The sequence below is a fragment of the Phyllostomus hastatus genome, unplaced genomic scaffold, assembly GCF_019186645.2.
Source record: "Phyllostomus hastatus isolate PE091 unplaced genomic scaffold, TTU_PhHast_1.1 phas_contig_58, whole genome shotgun sequence".
NCBI classification, from domain to species: domain Eukaryota; kingdom Metazoa; phylum Chordata; class Mammalia; order Chiroptera; family Phyllostomidae; genus Phyllostomus; species Phyllostomus hastatus.
In genome coordinates this window covers 26828629-26846439 of record NW_025333916.1, presented here as the reverse complement: position 1 = coordinate 26846439, position 17811 = coordinate 26828629, and the positions used below count along the sequence as shown (strand labels likewise).

The 17811-nt window shown below is 35.7% G+C and overlaps 1 protein-coding gene across 3 annotated transcripts in view; it reads left to right on the top strand.

Annotated features, from left to right (window-relative positions):
- Positions 1 to 304: 304 nt before the first annotated feature.
- Positions 305 to 17811, top strand: part of SREK1 (splicing regulatory glutamic acid and lysine rich protein 1) — a 36648-nt gene continuing 19141 nt past the window's right edge. The window contains exons 1-5 of one of the 3 annotated variants that reach the window (XM_045847759.1): positions 305 to 601; positions 9083 to 9216; positions 14845 to 14960; positions 16986 to 17150; positions 17262 to 17440. In XM_045847759.1, coding sequence (XP_045703715.1) covers positions 441 to 601; positions 9083 to 9216; positions 14845 to 14960; positions 16986 to 17150; positions 17262 to 17440 — 755 coding nt within the window. In that variant the 5' untranslated portion in view covers positions 305 to 440. Of the gene's footprint in view, positions 602 to 9082; positions 9217 to 11766; positions 11865 to 14435; positions 14560 to 14844; positions 14961 to 16985; positions 17151 to 17261; positions 17441 to 17811 lie in introns of those variants that run through there. The other 2 variants (XM_045847758.1, XM_045847760.1) reach the window with 2 other exon arrangements.

The window sequence follows — 17811 nt, the reverse complement described above, 5'->3', positions numbered from 1 at the left end:
CATCGGTGACGCCATGGAGTCATTCCTCTCCCGCACTAGTAGGTCAGGTTTTTTCTTTCCCCTTTCGTTTCGTAGTCCTACCTAGAGACTGGCAAGAGCTGGGTCTCTCACGTTTACATGAACACAAGACTTTGGGCGAGTCGTAAAACGGTTAAGAAAATTGATAAAAACTTTTGAAGGGAAATCAGGAGCAAGACCAACAGCCCACTGAGCCCCAAGACCTAGCCTCGCGAGATCCGCCGGGTAGCCGGAGCGACGCTTCCGGCCGGCGTGCGCAGCCGTGGGAGCAGGCGAGTTGGGAAATAGGCGGCTAGACCTGCCCACTGCCGTGAATTTGCCAGCGGGAGCGCGCTCGCGGCCGTGCGTGCTCCGCTTTCCCGGCTCTGTCGCTGACGCGTCGTGGACGTTGGGGAATCGGAGGGAGCGGCAGCAGGAGCGGGATGAACAGCGGCGGAGGCTTCGGTTTGGGTTTAGGCTTCGGCCTCACCCCTACTGCGGTGATTCAGGTGACGAATCTGTCGTCGGCGGTGACCAGCGAGCAGATGCGGACGCTTTTTTCCTTCCTAGGAGAAATCGAGGAGCTGCGGCTCTACCCCCCGGAGTAAGTGCTCAAGCTTGGCTGGGGGAGGGGCACGGGCGCTGTAGAGACCTGGGGACCGCGGCGCGCGAGGAAGAGCGCGGAACGGGGCCGCGCGGCCCCGTCACGTGACCGCTTGGTCTTACCTTGGTGCCCACGTTTGAGTAGGGCACCGGGGCTCGGGGCCCCTCAAACCCACCCTTCTTGTTAGTCGGACTTTTGCGATTTAATCTCTGCAACGAGCCCTTACAAAGGATGCCTTTTTCGTGCCTTCCGGACTTGTGCTCGTCGTTGAATCCTCCAATTCAGTGTCTCCCCCTCCCCTTTTTTCCCGAACTTAAGATGGCTGCAGGTGGGCCCCGAATAGTCCTCCCAGCTAACGTCTGGTGTGTGGTGTGAAAATCGCCGAGACTGCGCCGGAAAAACTGTCTAGTTCTCAGGGCCTAATGTCAGGCCGTTATTGCTGACGAGAAAGCCTGGAATTAGGATGGAGTCAGGGCCATATTTGTTTTCACGGTGGCGTTCACAAATTTAGCATCATGTTGATTAATCTAACCGAGCCCATCCATGTTGTGAAACGAACATGTCTGTTCACCCTTTTGGCAACAGATTAAAATTTCTTCCTGGAAGGTCACACTGTCCTAAACCTTCCAGAAAAAGTATTAGTTGGTGCAGGATGATCTCTGCTGTATACTTTTTAAAGTAGGGAAAGGCCTGGCATTCACAGGTCACGGACACTTCCTAAGCAGCGTATTTTGAAGCAAGATTTCCGTTGTAGAATACCATCTTCTCAAAAAATTTATAAAGGATTTGTGGGTTGTTCAAATCTTACACGCATAACCTTTTTTTAAAGAACGAGCTTAAGAGTTTTAAAATCCTGAGTATTTTGTTTATTGTGTCGAAATCCTTTGAAAGAAGAGAGTTGCCCAAGAGTTATCTTTTTTAAAAATTTGACTTTTTGGTTTATTTCATAGTGATGCATGTATGTAAATTTTCTTGAGTTTTCTGTCTTTGAGTATATCGCATTGCATAGATACTGATAAAAGTTGGTATTTGGATTTTTAAACCTTTAAAATTTTTGCCTCTACTTCTGTTTTGAAGTAATTCATGCATAGAGGAAAGTTGAAAGAACCCATGTTCCTTCACCGGCATTCGTCATTTGCCGCAATTGATTTCTTTCTCTGTCCACCGCTGCCCATCTCCACCTCTACTCGCCCTCTTTCCCATCCTTCTGAAAGTATGTAGTTGCAGACACCGTGACTCTTCATCCCTCAACACTTAAGTGTGTCTGTCTTAAGGACAGTACATTCTCCTACAACACCACAATACTATTAATGTGTCCAAGAAATGTGACATTGATCAAGTAATATGTAACATTTATATGTAAATTTCCCCAAATATTCAAATAATTTTTCTTTTTTTGATCTGGGGGTATAATTGGAGACCACCATTGCATTTGGTTATTGCCTTTAATCTAACAGTCTCCTGTCATCTTTTTAAAAGTCTTTCATGACGCTGATATTTTGTCTTGTAGTTTGTTTTCATAGAATGATTGATCATCTGAGTTTATATAGTTTCTGCATGGTTATATTCAGGTAATACATTTTTCACAACAAAACTTAATGCAACAATATGCACATACATCTGGTTCGACTGGCTGTGGCATATATGGCGTTGACCACCTTATTAAAAACTTCTGAAAATGCCTTCTGTAATCTCCTCATTTAACCAAAACATTTCTTAATTGAGAAGTGCTTGAAGCGCTGTGTCCTGCAAAAATTGGAATCAAGCGCTAAAATACTTTGTACATAAACCTTTACAAACTAACCTTACTTTTAATTAAGGTTGTAATAAGGTGTCCTGAGGTAGAAATAACATCACAAAATAGTCTTCTCTGCCAACATAATACCACTTACATAGTTGAAATCTGACCTTGAGTGGCAACATTCTGCCAGTAATTCTGACACTTAGTAATGAACTGTATTTTTGTTTGTTTTAAAGATTATGTAAGTTTTAGAGGGAAAGGATGAGGGAGGGAAAGAAACGTTGATGTGCCGTGAGAGAAACATCCATTGGCTGTGTCTTGCACATCCTCAAACAGGGACCTGGCCAGCCACCCAGGCATGTGCCCTGCTGGGGACATCGCTTAACCCACTGAACCACACCAGTCAGGATTCATGAACTGTTTTTTGAATTCAAGTGTTAATTACTTGCAGTATAAAATTCAAAGAGAATAAAAAACTTTTTACTTAAATATGATACTTTAATTTGGAGTGAGCGAGTCACAAACTGTAATGTGTTTGCAAAATTGTAACATAAATATAACACATATGGGCCAGACAAAACCCTTAACTAGTTTTCCATAAGTGCAACCCCTTCCTTATTCCTGTTTTTCAAAAGTATTGACATGCTTTAATGAAGTTACAATCTGGTTGATATGTTAAAGCTATGTTTGCAAATTTGGGCTGAAATGGATAACAGTGCAATAGCAATAGTTGTGTTAAGATGTAATTGTTTTGCAGTGTCACAGAAATAGTATTTTATGATTAATACTTAGAAGCTGAGTAGAAATTCATTTCTTTGATGGAGTGTGAAAATAGTTTGTCATTAACATTTCAGTGTTAATGACAGTAAAAAATCTTTGCAGCAAGCTTTTTTATTACGGTTATAATGTGCATACAGAAAAGTGCATGGTGAAGTGCACTTACCCAAAGTGAACTTCAGTACCTGTGTAACAGCACCCAGATCAGAGTGTCTACACCCTAGAAATTCCACTGTGCCACCCTTCACAGGGTAATCCTACCCTGATTTCTAACATTAACTATTGATTTTTTTTCTTGCTGGTTTTCTTTACATCTCTGGTCTTCAGAGGTACTAATAACAAAGACAAAATCTGTCAACTAGTTAAATTTATTTAGTTAAAAAAATGTAACCAGTAGAGTCACTTTATGAAAAATAAAGAAAAAGGAACACGACCTGTGATTCTACTACTCTTGTCAAAACCTCTTTCCATTTCCATGTGTTTTCCTCAAGTGTTTTTTATATGTGTTTATTTTGATACAGTGTGAACAAAGGATTTATACACTATGGGTTAAACTTTTACATCCAACGTATAATAAACATTTTTCATATTGTTGTGTTTTATTTATAGTAATGGTATTTACATACTAATTTGTCCTTAGTGTTTGTGTGTTTTTGAAATATCTCATTGGAGATATGTTGGCTGCTTTTTTAATTTTTGGTGTGTGTGTAAATAAGTCCGTGGATTTTAGCTAGAAGTGAGCATTTGAAATGTGTACTTTGATTGTCAACAATGATTGGAGGGCCCTCTGGTATTTATTGGGTAAGTGTCAATCATCATATTAGAAAGTCTTATGCAAGGAAGAACTGTGCCATGCAGAGCACCACTGGAGTCCTACTGAGAAACCCTGTTATAATTTCTGTGTTATATTTTCATGCGTAAAATTATATACTTTGTCCATGTTTTTTATTATATTCTTTGTGATAGATCCTCAGAGGGTATTAATATAATATAATAAAATATTGAGTATATTACTGTCACATTGTCTTTTAAAGAATTGTGCAGCGTCATCACCATGGTTGATGAAAAACAAAATAACCAGTTCAGGCCCAGGAAATTTAAATGATGCTCAAAAAGTTGGTTTAATTTCTGCATTAAACTCTTAGGAATTCTGATGGAAAAACAAACAATTGCCTGTACCTGTGTGGCTCAGTTGTTTAGGCATCGTCCCTCAAAGTGGAAAAGGTCCCAGTTAGATCCCTGTGGGGCACATGCCTGGGTTGCAGGCCCAGTGCTCTTGTTGGGGTGCTTGCTAGAGGCATTCTGTGGATGTTTCTTTCTAACCTAGATGGTATCTCCTCTCTCTCCCTCCCTTCCCCCCTAAAAATAAATGACATCTTTTAAAAATTAAAAGAGAAACACAGAATTGTAGAAAGTTTTATATATATATATTTTTTAGTGTTTTATTTATTTATTTTTAGAGAGGGAAGGGAAGGAGAGAGGGAGAGGGAGAGGGAGAGAAACATCAATGTACAGTTGCTGTGGGTCATGGCCTGCAACCCAGGCATGTACCCTGGCTGGGAATCGAACCTGGGACACTTTGGTTCCCAGCCCGAGCTCAATCCACTGAGCTATGCTAGCCAGAGCAGAAAGTTTTATATTTTAAAAAACAACAATTCAACGAATGAGGTCGAAGTAAAATCTGGTATTTGGATACTGCTACTTCCCTTAGAGGCATATGTTTAGACCAAATTAAACCTGTAGTTAAAGTTGTTATAAAATGATAATCCTATTAAATTTAAGGAAAAGTTAATTTTTTTTAAATACTCACCTGAGGATATGCTCATTGATTTGAGGGAGGGATCGAGGGAGGGAAGGAGAAGAGAGAGAAACGTCCGCATGAGAAACGTCAGTTGGTTTCCTCCTGTATATACCTTGACCAGGGATTGAACTCACACCCAGGTATATGCCCTGACTGGGGTTGAACCCGCAATCTTTTGGTGTATGGTATGGCGCTCCAACCACCTGAACGACTTGGCCAGGGCAAAAAGTAAATCTAATAGAGAGAAAGCTTTAAATACAGGATTTGGAAACATACTGATTTGTAATTTACCAAGATACTAAATATCTGTATTTATGCTTGCCACTGTATTATAATTTAGCCCCTAATGTTCAAAATAAAATAGTGTTACTACCTATCCTGAAAAGTTTAAATGTTTACATTTGTTGAAATAACTATAGGTTAATCTTTACTCTCTTTATTTTAAGAAAGGTAATTGGAGGTAAAAGTGAAGAAAATTGTGGTGATGTGGCTGTGTCTGCTATCCATGCTCCTATATAATGCTGTTCAGAATAGACCAGATTTTTTTTAAGATTGTATTTATTTGTTTTTAGAGAGAGGTGAAGGGAGGGAAAAAAAGAGAAAGAGACATCGATTGATTGCTTCTCTCACATGCCCTGACTGGGGACTGAACTGCCTCCCAGGCTTGTGCGCTGACCAGAAATGGAACCGGCAACCTTTCACTGGATGATGCCCACACTGGTCAGGGCTAGACCAGAGTTTTTTATTTGTTTCTGGCCTTCCCAAACCTTGGTGTCATGTCTTAACAGGTAGTTGCTTTACTAACCAGGCTCACATTTTTTGTACCTATTTCAAATGATTTGGAAATGTGTTTTTAGTTTTCAGCAGTGATTTTTTAGGTTTTCATTCTTTCACAAAAGGATCTGTCAATTTGGGAAATGTGGTTTTAGTGTTGGCTTGTCAGCTTCTTGATTTCAGTGTTAAAAGAGAGTACACTTGTTGCAGTTGTTAGAGCTTTAATAGCTCATTGTAGTTGTAGATTTTTTTGGTTGCAAAAGACAAAAACAGTTCTATGTAACCTAGTTTTAGAAGAGACATTGAAAAGATAGGATTTCACTAAACTGGAGAATGAAGACTATAGTACAGCCAGGCCTCATGGGAGCTGGGACTGGGAACCAGAAGGGTTTCAGCATCCAAGGTAAAAAGCCTCTTTTTAGAGGCATTGCCAGCTCAGTTTGTTTCTGTGTATCTGCTCAATTTCTTTACAGACCTATTCCCTACTCACTCACCTGGCATCTGGCCCAAGTCCTGACTAAGGGACTTTCCAGGCAAAAGAAAGAGAACCTGATTGTTCTCAGTCCATTTGGTCAAGACACCCAAATTATTGGTTGCTGGTTAGCCAGTGAAATGGGCCCTGGTATCATGAGGCTAATCAGTTGTGGCTAGAAGTTTACATCTGTTGAGGGTTTTACATAGGAAACTGGTAAGGTCTGTGCTGAAAGTATGTAGAATGCTTTGGTAGCACATACCTGATGGGTACCTAATCACTTTGATATCTTAAAATGGCTTTCCAGGAAACTTGAGCCTTGACGAAAAGTGGAATTAGCATTCAGAAAGGGAGTTACAGAAGACATCATAAACAAATGGAACAGCATGTACAAAGATGGCCCAGATGTTCTGGATTCGGGGAATCCCAAGTATTTTTATGCCTGGATTTTGGGTGCATTTAGACAATAAAGCAAGAACAAAGGGTATCTTTGAGGAAATATAAACAATGGAGTGACATGATGAAATTTAGTGTTTAGAAAGATCACTCTGGCAGCTTTTGTGGAAGACCATTAATAAGGAGTTGAGATTTGAGGCAGTGTGATTGGTTGTGAGCCATTGTATTGATACAAATGAGGAATGATGAGGGCCTGAATTAATGTGACACACATTTGGGGGTAGTCTTTATAGCATATAGTGAACAATTGTTTAAAGAAGGGGAAGGGTCAAGGAGAGAAACAACCTCCAAATCTCAGGAGATTGATTTAAAAAAGATTCATTCTTATACTAAACTGGTAAGGTGGGGAACTCTACTCATTGTGACACTCTGCGATGAGGCTGATGTATTAGCCACCCATCTCTTGAATGTTGCTGGTCATTGTGGCAGAGGGAAAGAGCTGAGCGATGGCCCATGAAGCTACTGAATAGTGACAAGGCAGTTTTGCTCGAATTTAATTGGCCAAAGGAAATTGCATGGCTACACTTAATTTCAAGGAACAAAGAAATGGAATTTTACCATGTAGCCAGGAGATTCAGGAGTATTTGTTGAACAGAACTAATGGTGCTCATATTAGTGACTCCCGAATTTCTGACTCAGCTAAGTAGTTGAGATATGAAGTATAGGATAATGGGCAGGACTGGTGAGGAAGGAGAATGATGAATTTTAAGACTTAATAAGTTAAAGTTAGGTCTGGTGACTATTAAGGTGTAATATTCCAGCAGTCACTTGGAATTAGGAGTCTAGAGCTTGGGCAGTTAGTAATGTAAGGGTGAGTTAAGTCTGGATGCAAAGGCATTCACCTCAGAGACATGCATGAAGCGGTTGACTTGATGTTGAGACGAGGATTATTGGAGTGGGCTTCCCTGAACCCTGAATTGAATGGCATTAGGCGGGAGTGAATTGAATTGAGTTGGGTTGGGTAAGAAAGAGGTAGAGCTTTATTTTATTTTTGCAACTTGAACTAGCCTAGTTAGGTTAATAATAATATGAACAGTTTCAAGTTCTAAATGCAAATATATTTTATCACAGTTTTTTAAATCCTCAAATGAGGATATATATTTTTAATTGCTTTTAGAGAGAGAGGAAGAGGGTGAGAGAGAGGCAGACAGACAATGATGTGAGAGAGAAACATCCATTGTTGTATCTGCTGGTATGTACGGATTTACCTTGCCCATATCGGAATTGAACCTGCAACCTTTTGGTGCACAGGATGGTGCTCCAACCAACTGGCCACCTGGCCAGGTCTATTTGATCTAAATTTTAGCATAAATACATATATTTTATCATTATCAAGATGGATTTGTTGCTGTATGTGAAAGATATTTTTATATTAAAAGTAATGAATATTTGCAGTTACTAATTAAACAGTACAGTAAGATTGTTTTAAAATTTTTGGTTAGTTGAATGGTAAAGGTTGCTTGAAATTTGGAATGAGATGGGTAGATTTTAAGTTCCATCTGTGCCATTTACTACTAGCTCTAGGATTATAGTCAATTTCTTTGCTCTATTTTGTAAACAAAATTACTGTTATTGCAAAAGACATTTTTCAAATGATCTCTTCTTTTTTAGTGTGAAAAACCTTAATGATTTAAAGTATTGTACATTTATGTTATATAGGTATATATTTTGTTTGGGGTTTTTTTCCCTTGCTAAAAATAATTAAGTCTTAAATTGAAAATAATAATGGACAGGTTGACAAAATGATCATCCATGAGGAAAGTGTGTTTTGCAGTCTGAGAGGATGGATTCATATTATGGAAAAATTGTTTTCATCTGTGCTGTGTCTGGTTTCTTTTTACTATAAGCCTGCCTAGATTGAACTGAATCTAGTAGAACTTGTAAGAGTCTTTACTCTTTTGCATATAATGTGTAAAATTCTGTGTGTGAAATCTTTTCTCTGGAAAATCACAATGCTGCTGCCTAGCCTGAAGTAGTCTAGTATATACAGAAGACCTTAATATTAATTTCGTGTTGTCTCATTGTTTCTAAGACTGTTAGGCAGTTTTTAGAGATTTAAATATGCCAGGAAGGGTTGAAAATGGTTATAAAAACTTCAAGTCTTGAGGGTTGGGGCTGTTATAAATGGATTTTGCCTATTCATACACTGGTTCAGCATCTTTGGGTTAAGCAGCTGTTTTCACATTTCACTCAGAATAAAAATTTAAAGTTTTTAAATTTAAATTTAAATTTCATACAAATAAGGCTGATGGCCTGCCTAGATTTCCATCAGTCTTTGCAGACACATCACAGTTAAAAGAATAAGTTTTGTTATTTTATGTCTTAACGATCCTTAGCAACAAAACTTTGTAAGTCTTGATTATATAAGATTATGAAATCTGAGGAAAAAAATGAATGAAAATGACAAAACCAATCAAATATTTGTTTTTATGTCTAATTGTTTTTCTTTTTATCTTGCAGCAACACACCTCTTGCTTTTTCTTCCAAAGTATGTTATGTTAAGTTTCGTGACCCATCAAGTGTTGGCGTGGCCCAGCATCTAACTAACACGGTTTTTATTGACAGAGCTCTGATAGTTGTTCCTTGTGCAGAAGGTTGGTATTTCACATGTTTTTTTTTCCTATTATTTAATCTCTGTCCTCTTTGTTAACTATCTTTGGTTTTCTTAGAAATTGGCAAGTAGATATCACTTTGGCATGTGTGTATATGTGTTTGTGTGTGTATGTATGTGAGAATGAAATTTGGAGAAGAGACTTTTTACTAGTAAAATATATTAAAATGGTTCACTTGTTACTTAACATAAGTTTAATAAATAGCTAAACATTTAAAAATTTATAAATTACTTAGCTTCTCTGGTTTACTTTGGCTTTCTGTAGTTGATTGGTAAGTTGCAAAGAAAGCTTTCTGAAATTAAAGAAAAAGTAGATTGGTTCGGGAAATTATTGTAAATGTATAAATTAGTAAGCCCTTCCCTCTGTGTATACCAAGTTAGTATTACATAAATAAAAAGTGTACACATCTTTGCCAAATTGGGATTAAGTGATATTTATGTTTATAAGAAAAACATGAATAATTAAAGCTTTAAAGTATTCTCTTAAGGTGATTTACCTTGTAACTGAGACCATTATTTCATATTCAGGATAATTGTTTGCTATGCAGCTGTAATTTACTTTTTTTTTTTTCTGTCTTTTTTTGGGGGGGTTATTGTAATTGAAGAAAAATCATGAAACACAAATTTCCTCCATTAAGGAAATAGTTGTGGAAGATGTGAACACAGTTGTGGCGTTACAGTTATTTGTTACATTTTACGACTTAACCTGCTTTAAAAGCTAATTGTTACTAATATTTATTTTTTAGTAGCTTCTATTTACAGAGCCACTCATATAATAAGCTGTGCTGAATTTGACAGTTCTGGTGTGTAATTAACTTATTCAGAGCACTGACTATGGCATGTGTATAAGGATTTTAGAATTGGGTTATTACAATTTAAATGTCTTTAAACTGCATTTTTACTGGTGGATGGTAGTAAATTTACAACATAAAAATTTTACCTGAAACAATGTAATGTATTCTCATTTGTAAATGTTTTAAAACCTCTTTGAAAAATCAGGCTAACATGAAAATAACATGTATAATGTTATTTTATAGTTTCAATGTTTTATGCTTATTTCAGAATGCTATTCTGAGATGTTAAAAACATTAGTCACATACAAGTATCATTCTGTTATTTTTGGAGTCCCAAAATAGAACATTCTGAATTTTTTTTCAGATGAATTCTAAAGTACTTTTTCCCATCCATGCCTAGGAGTTAGAGTGGGGTAGAGAGAATAAAAATGTATTAATTATTTGCTAAATCTATCCTTATCTACTGATATATAAGGGGGCAATGAGCCCAGAATTGGAGAGTAAGGTGACAAAAGAGCTGGTAGTGGTTTAGTTCTACAAACCAAGTTCATACCAATTTCACACCTACTAAACTGCATGGGGAAAACAAATCAGGTAGAACATTTATTGAACAAGAATATTAATTATTATATCAGTAAAAGATGCCATCAGCAACACAGGTTCTGTATTATGTTTGGTTTTCACTGAATTAGAAGGAGGAATTTTATCAGTTATTGCTTTGTTGGAACCTTACTGTAGTCCCATAGAATTTTTTAATGTAGTATTTGAGAAGCCCTGGCTGTGATTTGTCAAAAATGTTTCAGGTTATGGGCAGGTAGAGGTTCCTTGTTTTTCACTTGATAGAGATGAATAAATGTACATTATGCTAGCTTTTCACTTTTTTAATACAATTTTGAGACAGTTTCACTGTTTCTGAACATGAAAACTTAAATATTTTTATTGTAATTTAGTTAAGTATTTTAGAACACTTATAATCGGTATTAGGAAAACATTCAGACACAATTTTTCATTAAACTATATACAATAGAGATGATTTATAGAACCTGCAGAATGTCGTAGTGAGCTCTTAAAGATCTGATTATGCACTGCAAGCAAAGGAACAATGTATTATATTTTGTACCAAAAAAGATAACAAAGTGAGTTTGAAATAAACCGAAGGAAAGAGTTCCATTGGAGTAAGTTCTGTGAATGATGTGCTGTAGTGCTGTAAGCAGTGTTCTGTTTACTTCACTGATTCTATTCTCTCCTTGCTGTTGTAGAAACAGCATTATGAAAGAAATGAGAAAACCATAGAACAAAATTTTAAGAAAAGTTTTTCTGTCAATTTGCTGTTTTTTTTCAAAAAAAATATAGACAGTATTATGAGACAATCCTGAGCTGTATAAGTAATGTTTGATGTGTAATAGTTTCATACATCTTAAGCATTAGCTATTGTTAATAAAACATGCCATTTCAAAATAAAATATACTTTTGTTATATTTGTCTAAATATGACCTCTTTTTGTTGTTGTGTGCATCTCAGATTTATTTTTATAAATGTTAACACTTAGAAAAAGATAAGGTCAGACATAACAAGGGTGTCAGCCTAATCATCAGTCATAATTTTATGTCCACATTTTCTGGTAGATGGATTTTGACTATTAATTTGGTTTTGTATGTTTTCTCTATGTGATATTTGTGCATTATTAGATGACTAGACTGGCCAAGGCAGACCTGTTACACTTGCCTGACACTTGCCTGAGTTAGGCATTGTTTGCCATGCCACTAAACCGGCCGTCAAGTGAAACCTTCATTGGGGAAATGAGATCGGAGTCTGAACCGCAGAAGATGGACGCCCTGTCTCTGTTTTTTATTGTTTTACTTTAATTTCATTTCTTTTTATTTTGTCCCTTTTTTTGTTTTTGTTTTGTTAAATCTCTTTCACTTTAACTTGTGAGCTGGTTTTCCAGTTCTTTGTAAATGGTATTCCATTAAGGGTTCATAACATTGCATTGCAAAATATATGGGGAGATGATCAGCAGAGCTCAGCTTTAAGATAAAATAAATTTTCACAATAAATTAAGATACAGTGTTAAGGAGACTATGTAGGGATCTTAATTGGTGTTCATGGACTGACTAGGTACATTTTGTTCTTGAAACACTGATAAGATTATTAGAAACATTTTCTGATCTTAGTGCAACATTTTTGCAGTTTTTCTTCCAAGTCGACATCTTTTTAAAAAACCCAACTGATAGCATCCTTCCTCCTAGGATTTTAGGCATACAGAATCAGGGAAAATAAGTAAATTTCTTCCAACAGTCTGGGTAGAGGACCCAGAAATTTCTACTTTTATGATAGTTATTTATTATAGAAAATAACATTTCCTTGACTTATAAAGACTTCAGTTGTCTACAAGGAAAACGGATATTAGAGAAACTATTGAATACTTAGTTATGTATGTTTCTCTGTTTGCTTGAACTTTTTGTTGAAAAATATTCAAAGGCCTAGTAGGTTTTAAAAAGATCCTGAGATTAGGACTAGTACTTTAATACCAAGAGACATTGTTCTCAGTTGTCATTGGGTATATTTTAGGAAGAATGCTGGATGCTCATTTGTTTTATATTGGTATTTACAGGGTAAATTTGATAGAATTCTATCTTGGAAGTTAAGTAATGGAATTTCTTTTTTAAAGTATTTTTAATAGTAATTAGAATAAGAAAAAGTAGTGTGCTTACAGTTAGACTTTATAATAGTTTTTTACTACTGTGAGGCAATGAGAGTCAGATCATCTACTGATGCTTTTTTTTTTTTTTTTTTTTTTTAGGCCAAAAGTGAAGGTCTTTATAATATTAAGTATTCAACGTTTGGCCTGTGTTGAATACCCTTTTTGTTTGGGTAGTCTTTCTACATTCTCTAGTATGGATAATTTGGCTTATTTAATTGGCAGATAATATTAAATTGGGACTTTACTAGATTGGAACTCTTATTTTTTTAGATACATAAATTAGAGTAGCAAAGTACAGGGTTTTTACCTTAGGACCTCAATTGCTTTATCAAGATGTGTTCAGGTTTTACAAACATTTAAAAAATAATTCCTATCTAAAACAGGTCTGATAATATATGTAGATAGTATATTTGTGGGTATACAGATACATGTGTTAATACTAGTAACTAATACAAAATTACTGTTATTTGATGTTTTCAGTTAGGCCACCTGCCTTTCATTTACCTTTATGCATGTTTAAAAAAATCTGTGCTTATGCAGAATTTACACTGAAATAATAAAATAACTTTGTTTTTGAAACTAGTAGATGAAAGTAATACAGACTTAGATGTTGCAAAGCTTAGGAAAAATAGACATTTGTTAAAGCTAATAAAATGTCATTTTTTGTTCGTGTAAGCAAGGTGTACCCATTATTTAAAGCAGGTTTTAAAATCCATCTTGAATTCCATTCATGTTTAGAGCTATGTTTAGATAATAAATTGTTAAGAGGTTTATCTCTGCTATCGGGTTGTTTCAAATAGTGTTTTTACCACTGAAACCCAGCATGGTGCTTTTGAAAATTTATTCCATATGCCATTTTCAATTTAGCATGACTTTCTATACACTGTTTTAAATTACTTTTGAAGAATTCATAATGAAAATGCATAGCTAACTAATTATGAGTAGTTCTTCTAAAATAGCTATATGTAGTCAACTTTTTTAGAAATATTTTTTTTTGGGGGGTGGGGTATAAGAGAGAGGTTCAGGAAAAATGTATGAGATTTGCAGTCCTTATCAAAATTAATTGATTAGAATTCAGTAATTAAATATGGAAAATTGATGTACTTATTTCAGAGTAACCTTTTCAGCTTTTAGTCATAGGATTATTTTTAACATCTACAATTATTTCAGTGTTATTGTCATTATTGTTATTAGGCATTTGAGATGTTTATAAGCAATACACTTAGGCATCAGCTACTCCTCTTCAGATAAGTATGCATAAATTGGTTCTAAAAGTCAATGGTTTAAAAGTTTCCTAAAACTAGGGAACTTTTTTTTTTGTTAGGTACTTAAAACAATGTAGTAGTTTTCCTAGAGATATTCTTGGAACTTGGATTCTTTTGGGCATTTCTGACATTGTTGATGAGGTGCCTTATTAACTAAATGAGTATAGACTTCCTTTTAAATTGAAGCTGATTACATGCAGTAGGTTTTTTTTTTTCTGTCTAGTTGAAATTGAATGGAATTTATTGGAAGGGTTATCAAAATTGTTTGCATCACAAGTAGGTAGTTTCAATAACAGCATAGGGGCACTCAGTAAGGAACAAATTTCAATTTGCTTTTTCTTTTTCTTTTTTTTAACTAATTTGGTTATTTGCCATTTCTGGGGATTAAACTTTAAAAAATGTTCTTCTTTTCTGTATCTGATGTTCTGTGTGCTATTAGTGATGCAGCCAACACGAACGGTTGTCATGTGTAACACAACTTTCGATCACCGCGAAAACACCGTCCTGGGAAAGCGTCCATGCTTGATATCGTTTGGTTCATGAACATTAAGTTTCCAGTACAGGTGACCCATAGCTCAAAGTGTTAAATAATTGTCTACATTATTCAATTTTTAAAATAATATTCCATTAATGAGATTGTTAGTCTTTGAAGTTTTGCTCACTTTTATTTTTCCTAGTAGAGCAGGATAAAAGGAAAGACTTAAGTTCTAATTTATTTCTTTATACGAATCTGATAGATTCATTTATTATTATTATTATTTTTTAAGTGCAAGGGTAATTGTAAAATCATAGTGTAAATTTTGTGTGGTGTTTCTGCTTTTTGTAATCTTTGAAACTTGCTTCTGCAGGTAAAATCCCAGAGGAATCCAAAGCCCTCTCTTTATTGACTCCTGCTCCAACCATGACGAGTCTTATGCCTGGTGCAGGCTTGCTTCCCATACCGACCCCAAATCCTTTGACTACAGTAAGTACTAGATACCCTCTTCTGAAAGGGAGGAATGTCCAACCGTCTAATCCATTGAATAAAGAGCTTAGAAAATTTTTATTTTAGTTTTGGCCAGTGTGGCTCTGTTAATTGAAGGGTTGTCCTCTAGACTGAAGGGTCCCAGGTTCGATTCTTGGTCAAGTCACATACTCAAGTTGGGGTTAGATCCCCAGTTGGTGTGTGTACAATAAGGCAACCAATTGATGTTTCTCCCTCACATCGATGTTTCTTTCCTGTTATCTCTCCCTCCCTCTCCCTTTCTCTCTCCAGAAGCAATGAAAAAAGTCCTTAGGTGAGGATTAAAAAAACCCAAACTTTTAATTTTGAATCTTTTTTTTTTAATGGAGAGGATTCAAAATGTCTACTTAAATTTTGTCCCTCACATTGTCAACTACCTTTTGGAATGTGGAAGTAACTGAAAATGTATTTAAATTTGATTATTCTAGAAAATCAGTTATTCAAACTTAGCATTTTAGATAGCAAAGTGAATTGGAGAATCTAGGTGACTGTATTTCCAGTTCATGAGGGCTACATTTATTTTTAAAGTATGAACTGATTCACAGCCTGATAATGGGAAAAAATATCTAAGAGAAGGATTTATCTGGGAAAATAATGTTTCTACAAGGTAGAAACATGGCAAAATATTTTTTCATTAACTCTCTGGAATTAAATAGTCATGTAATGCCTCCTTTGTGATTTCATAGTGGGGTTAAAAAAGATAACTGCTGTTAACTGTGTTCTTAGTTTTTATGTAAAAGATTCTGATCATATTTATTTTAAAAGAAGGGTCATTTTTCTTCCAAAGTAAACCCAAGACAAAATATAAATCTTACTGTAATTGAAAGTTTTATCTAGCTTTGTAGTACTGGATTATTAGGGAGTGAACTCATAAACTTTATGATTATAGTTAAATTGTCCAGGTTATAAAAATAGTTTCTGAAACTTTGAAGTGCAAGATTTTAGGTCTTTTTAGTTTTGCACGACATTGTTCTGTTCTGCAGGAGACCTGTGTTGTGATTTATAGGGGGAAATGCTTTTTAATTCAACAGTTGATCTTTTGTATTGAGCTTTGTAGAAATTTTATTTTGGGTATATTTTGGTAAGGTTTAATATGTTAATCCCTAGGTCACTACCCTCCCCACCACCTGTATTTTCTTTCCATCTTGAAAATCCTTGGTGATTTCACTGTTTAAATTAGCTCCCAAGAGTGGTGCTAAAGTGTTGCCTAGTGTTTCTAAGGGTTGGAAGGCTATGATGTGCCTTACAGTGAAAATAGTGTTAGATAGGGTTCATTCAGGAATGAGTTGATATTGGTGATGAGTTCAGTGTTAATGAATCAACAATATGTATTAAATAAGGTGTCTTTAAACAGAAATACACATGAAGCAAAGTTATGTGTTGGTTAATGAAGATATTGTGACCAAAGGCTTGTAGGAACCTAGCCCTGTATTTTTCCTAAGAGCAATGATTCAGTATTCAATAATACAGTGTTGTGGCAACTTTATAGGTCATAACTATTGCAAATAATGTGGATTGACTATCTGTTTTTAGTGTTAAGTTTAAAAGGAGGTAAAACATCCAGATAGTTAAGACATATGTTACATTTCTAAATACATTTAAAACCACTGTGACCTCACTTGTAGTAATTTAGACATACATCTGGCTTAAAGTTAGGAGTCCCTAGTTTCTTCCCATTCTTAATGAGTTGATCACATCTGTTCAAGATCAGAGAAGGATTAATTTCTGTAAATATTATTTGTTTATTTCTCTCTCTAGCTATTTTGGAGAGAGAAATAGAGGGAGAGAAACATCGGTCAGTTGTCTCTTGTACGTGCTGTGACTAGGCACCAAACCTACATCCCAGGCTTGTGCCCTGACTGGGAATCAAACCAGTGACCTTTGGCTCTGCAGGATGACACCCAACCAACGGAACCATACCATCCGGGGTGAGAATCATAATTTTTGATACTAACAAAAAATATGTTCTTTTTCTTTTTTAAATAGCTGGGCGTTTCCCTTAGCAGTTTAGGAGCTATACCAGCTGCAGCACTAGATCCCAATATTGCAACACTTGGAGAGATACCACAGCCACCACTTATGGGAAATGTGGATCCTTCCAAAATTGATGAAATCAGGAGAACAGTCTATGTTGGCAATTTGAATTCCCAGGTAATGAAGAAACTGATTCTTCCCCACTTCTTAAAAATCATACAGATTGAATAAAGTAATATTTACCTGATTTTTCAAAAAAAATATTAAAGTGTTACTTTGTTTCTTTAGACAACGACAGCTGATCAGCTACTTGAATTTTTTAAACAAGTTGGGGAAGTGAAGTTTGTACGGATGGCAGGTGATGAGACTCAGCCAACTCGGTTTGCTTTTGTGGAATTTGCAGACCAAAATTCTGTACCAAGGGCCCTTGCTTTTAATGGAGTTATGTTTGGAGACAGGCCACTGAAGTAAGAAACCCTAAACAAAGAAATTTTAATGATTTTGAAAAACTTTATTTTTGATGTAATTAAGGCTTTTTTTCTTTTTAATAGTAATTGGCAATTTGTGGAAAGGAAGACTTTGTGTTAAGTAAAATGAATGCCTGACATGCCTTTCATTTTAGCCTTTGTGTTTGTATTTGAAGACATCTGATTTTCTAAGGTCAAGTTTAATGTTAATGTTGTTTACAGACCCCACATTAATGACTGTAGGGTTTTTTTCCATAAGCTTTTAACAAGTCAGGTTGGTTCTGTATTATGAGTAGACTGATGGACAGTTTAACATATGGGTTGAACTTTAATAATATAGTAATAAGAATTTTGGTAAATCCGAAATCCCA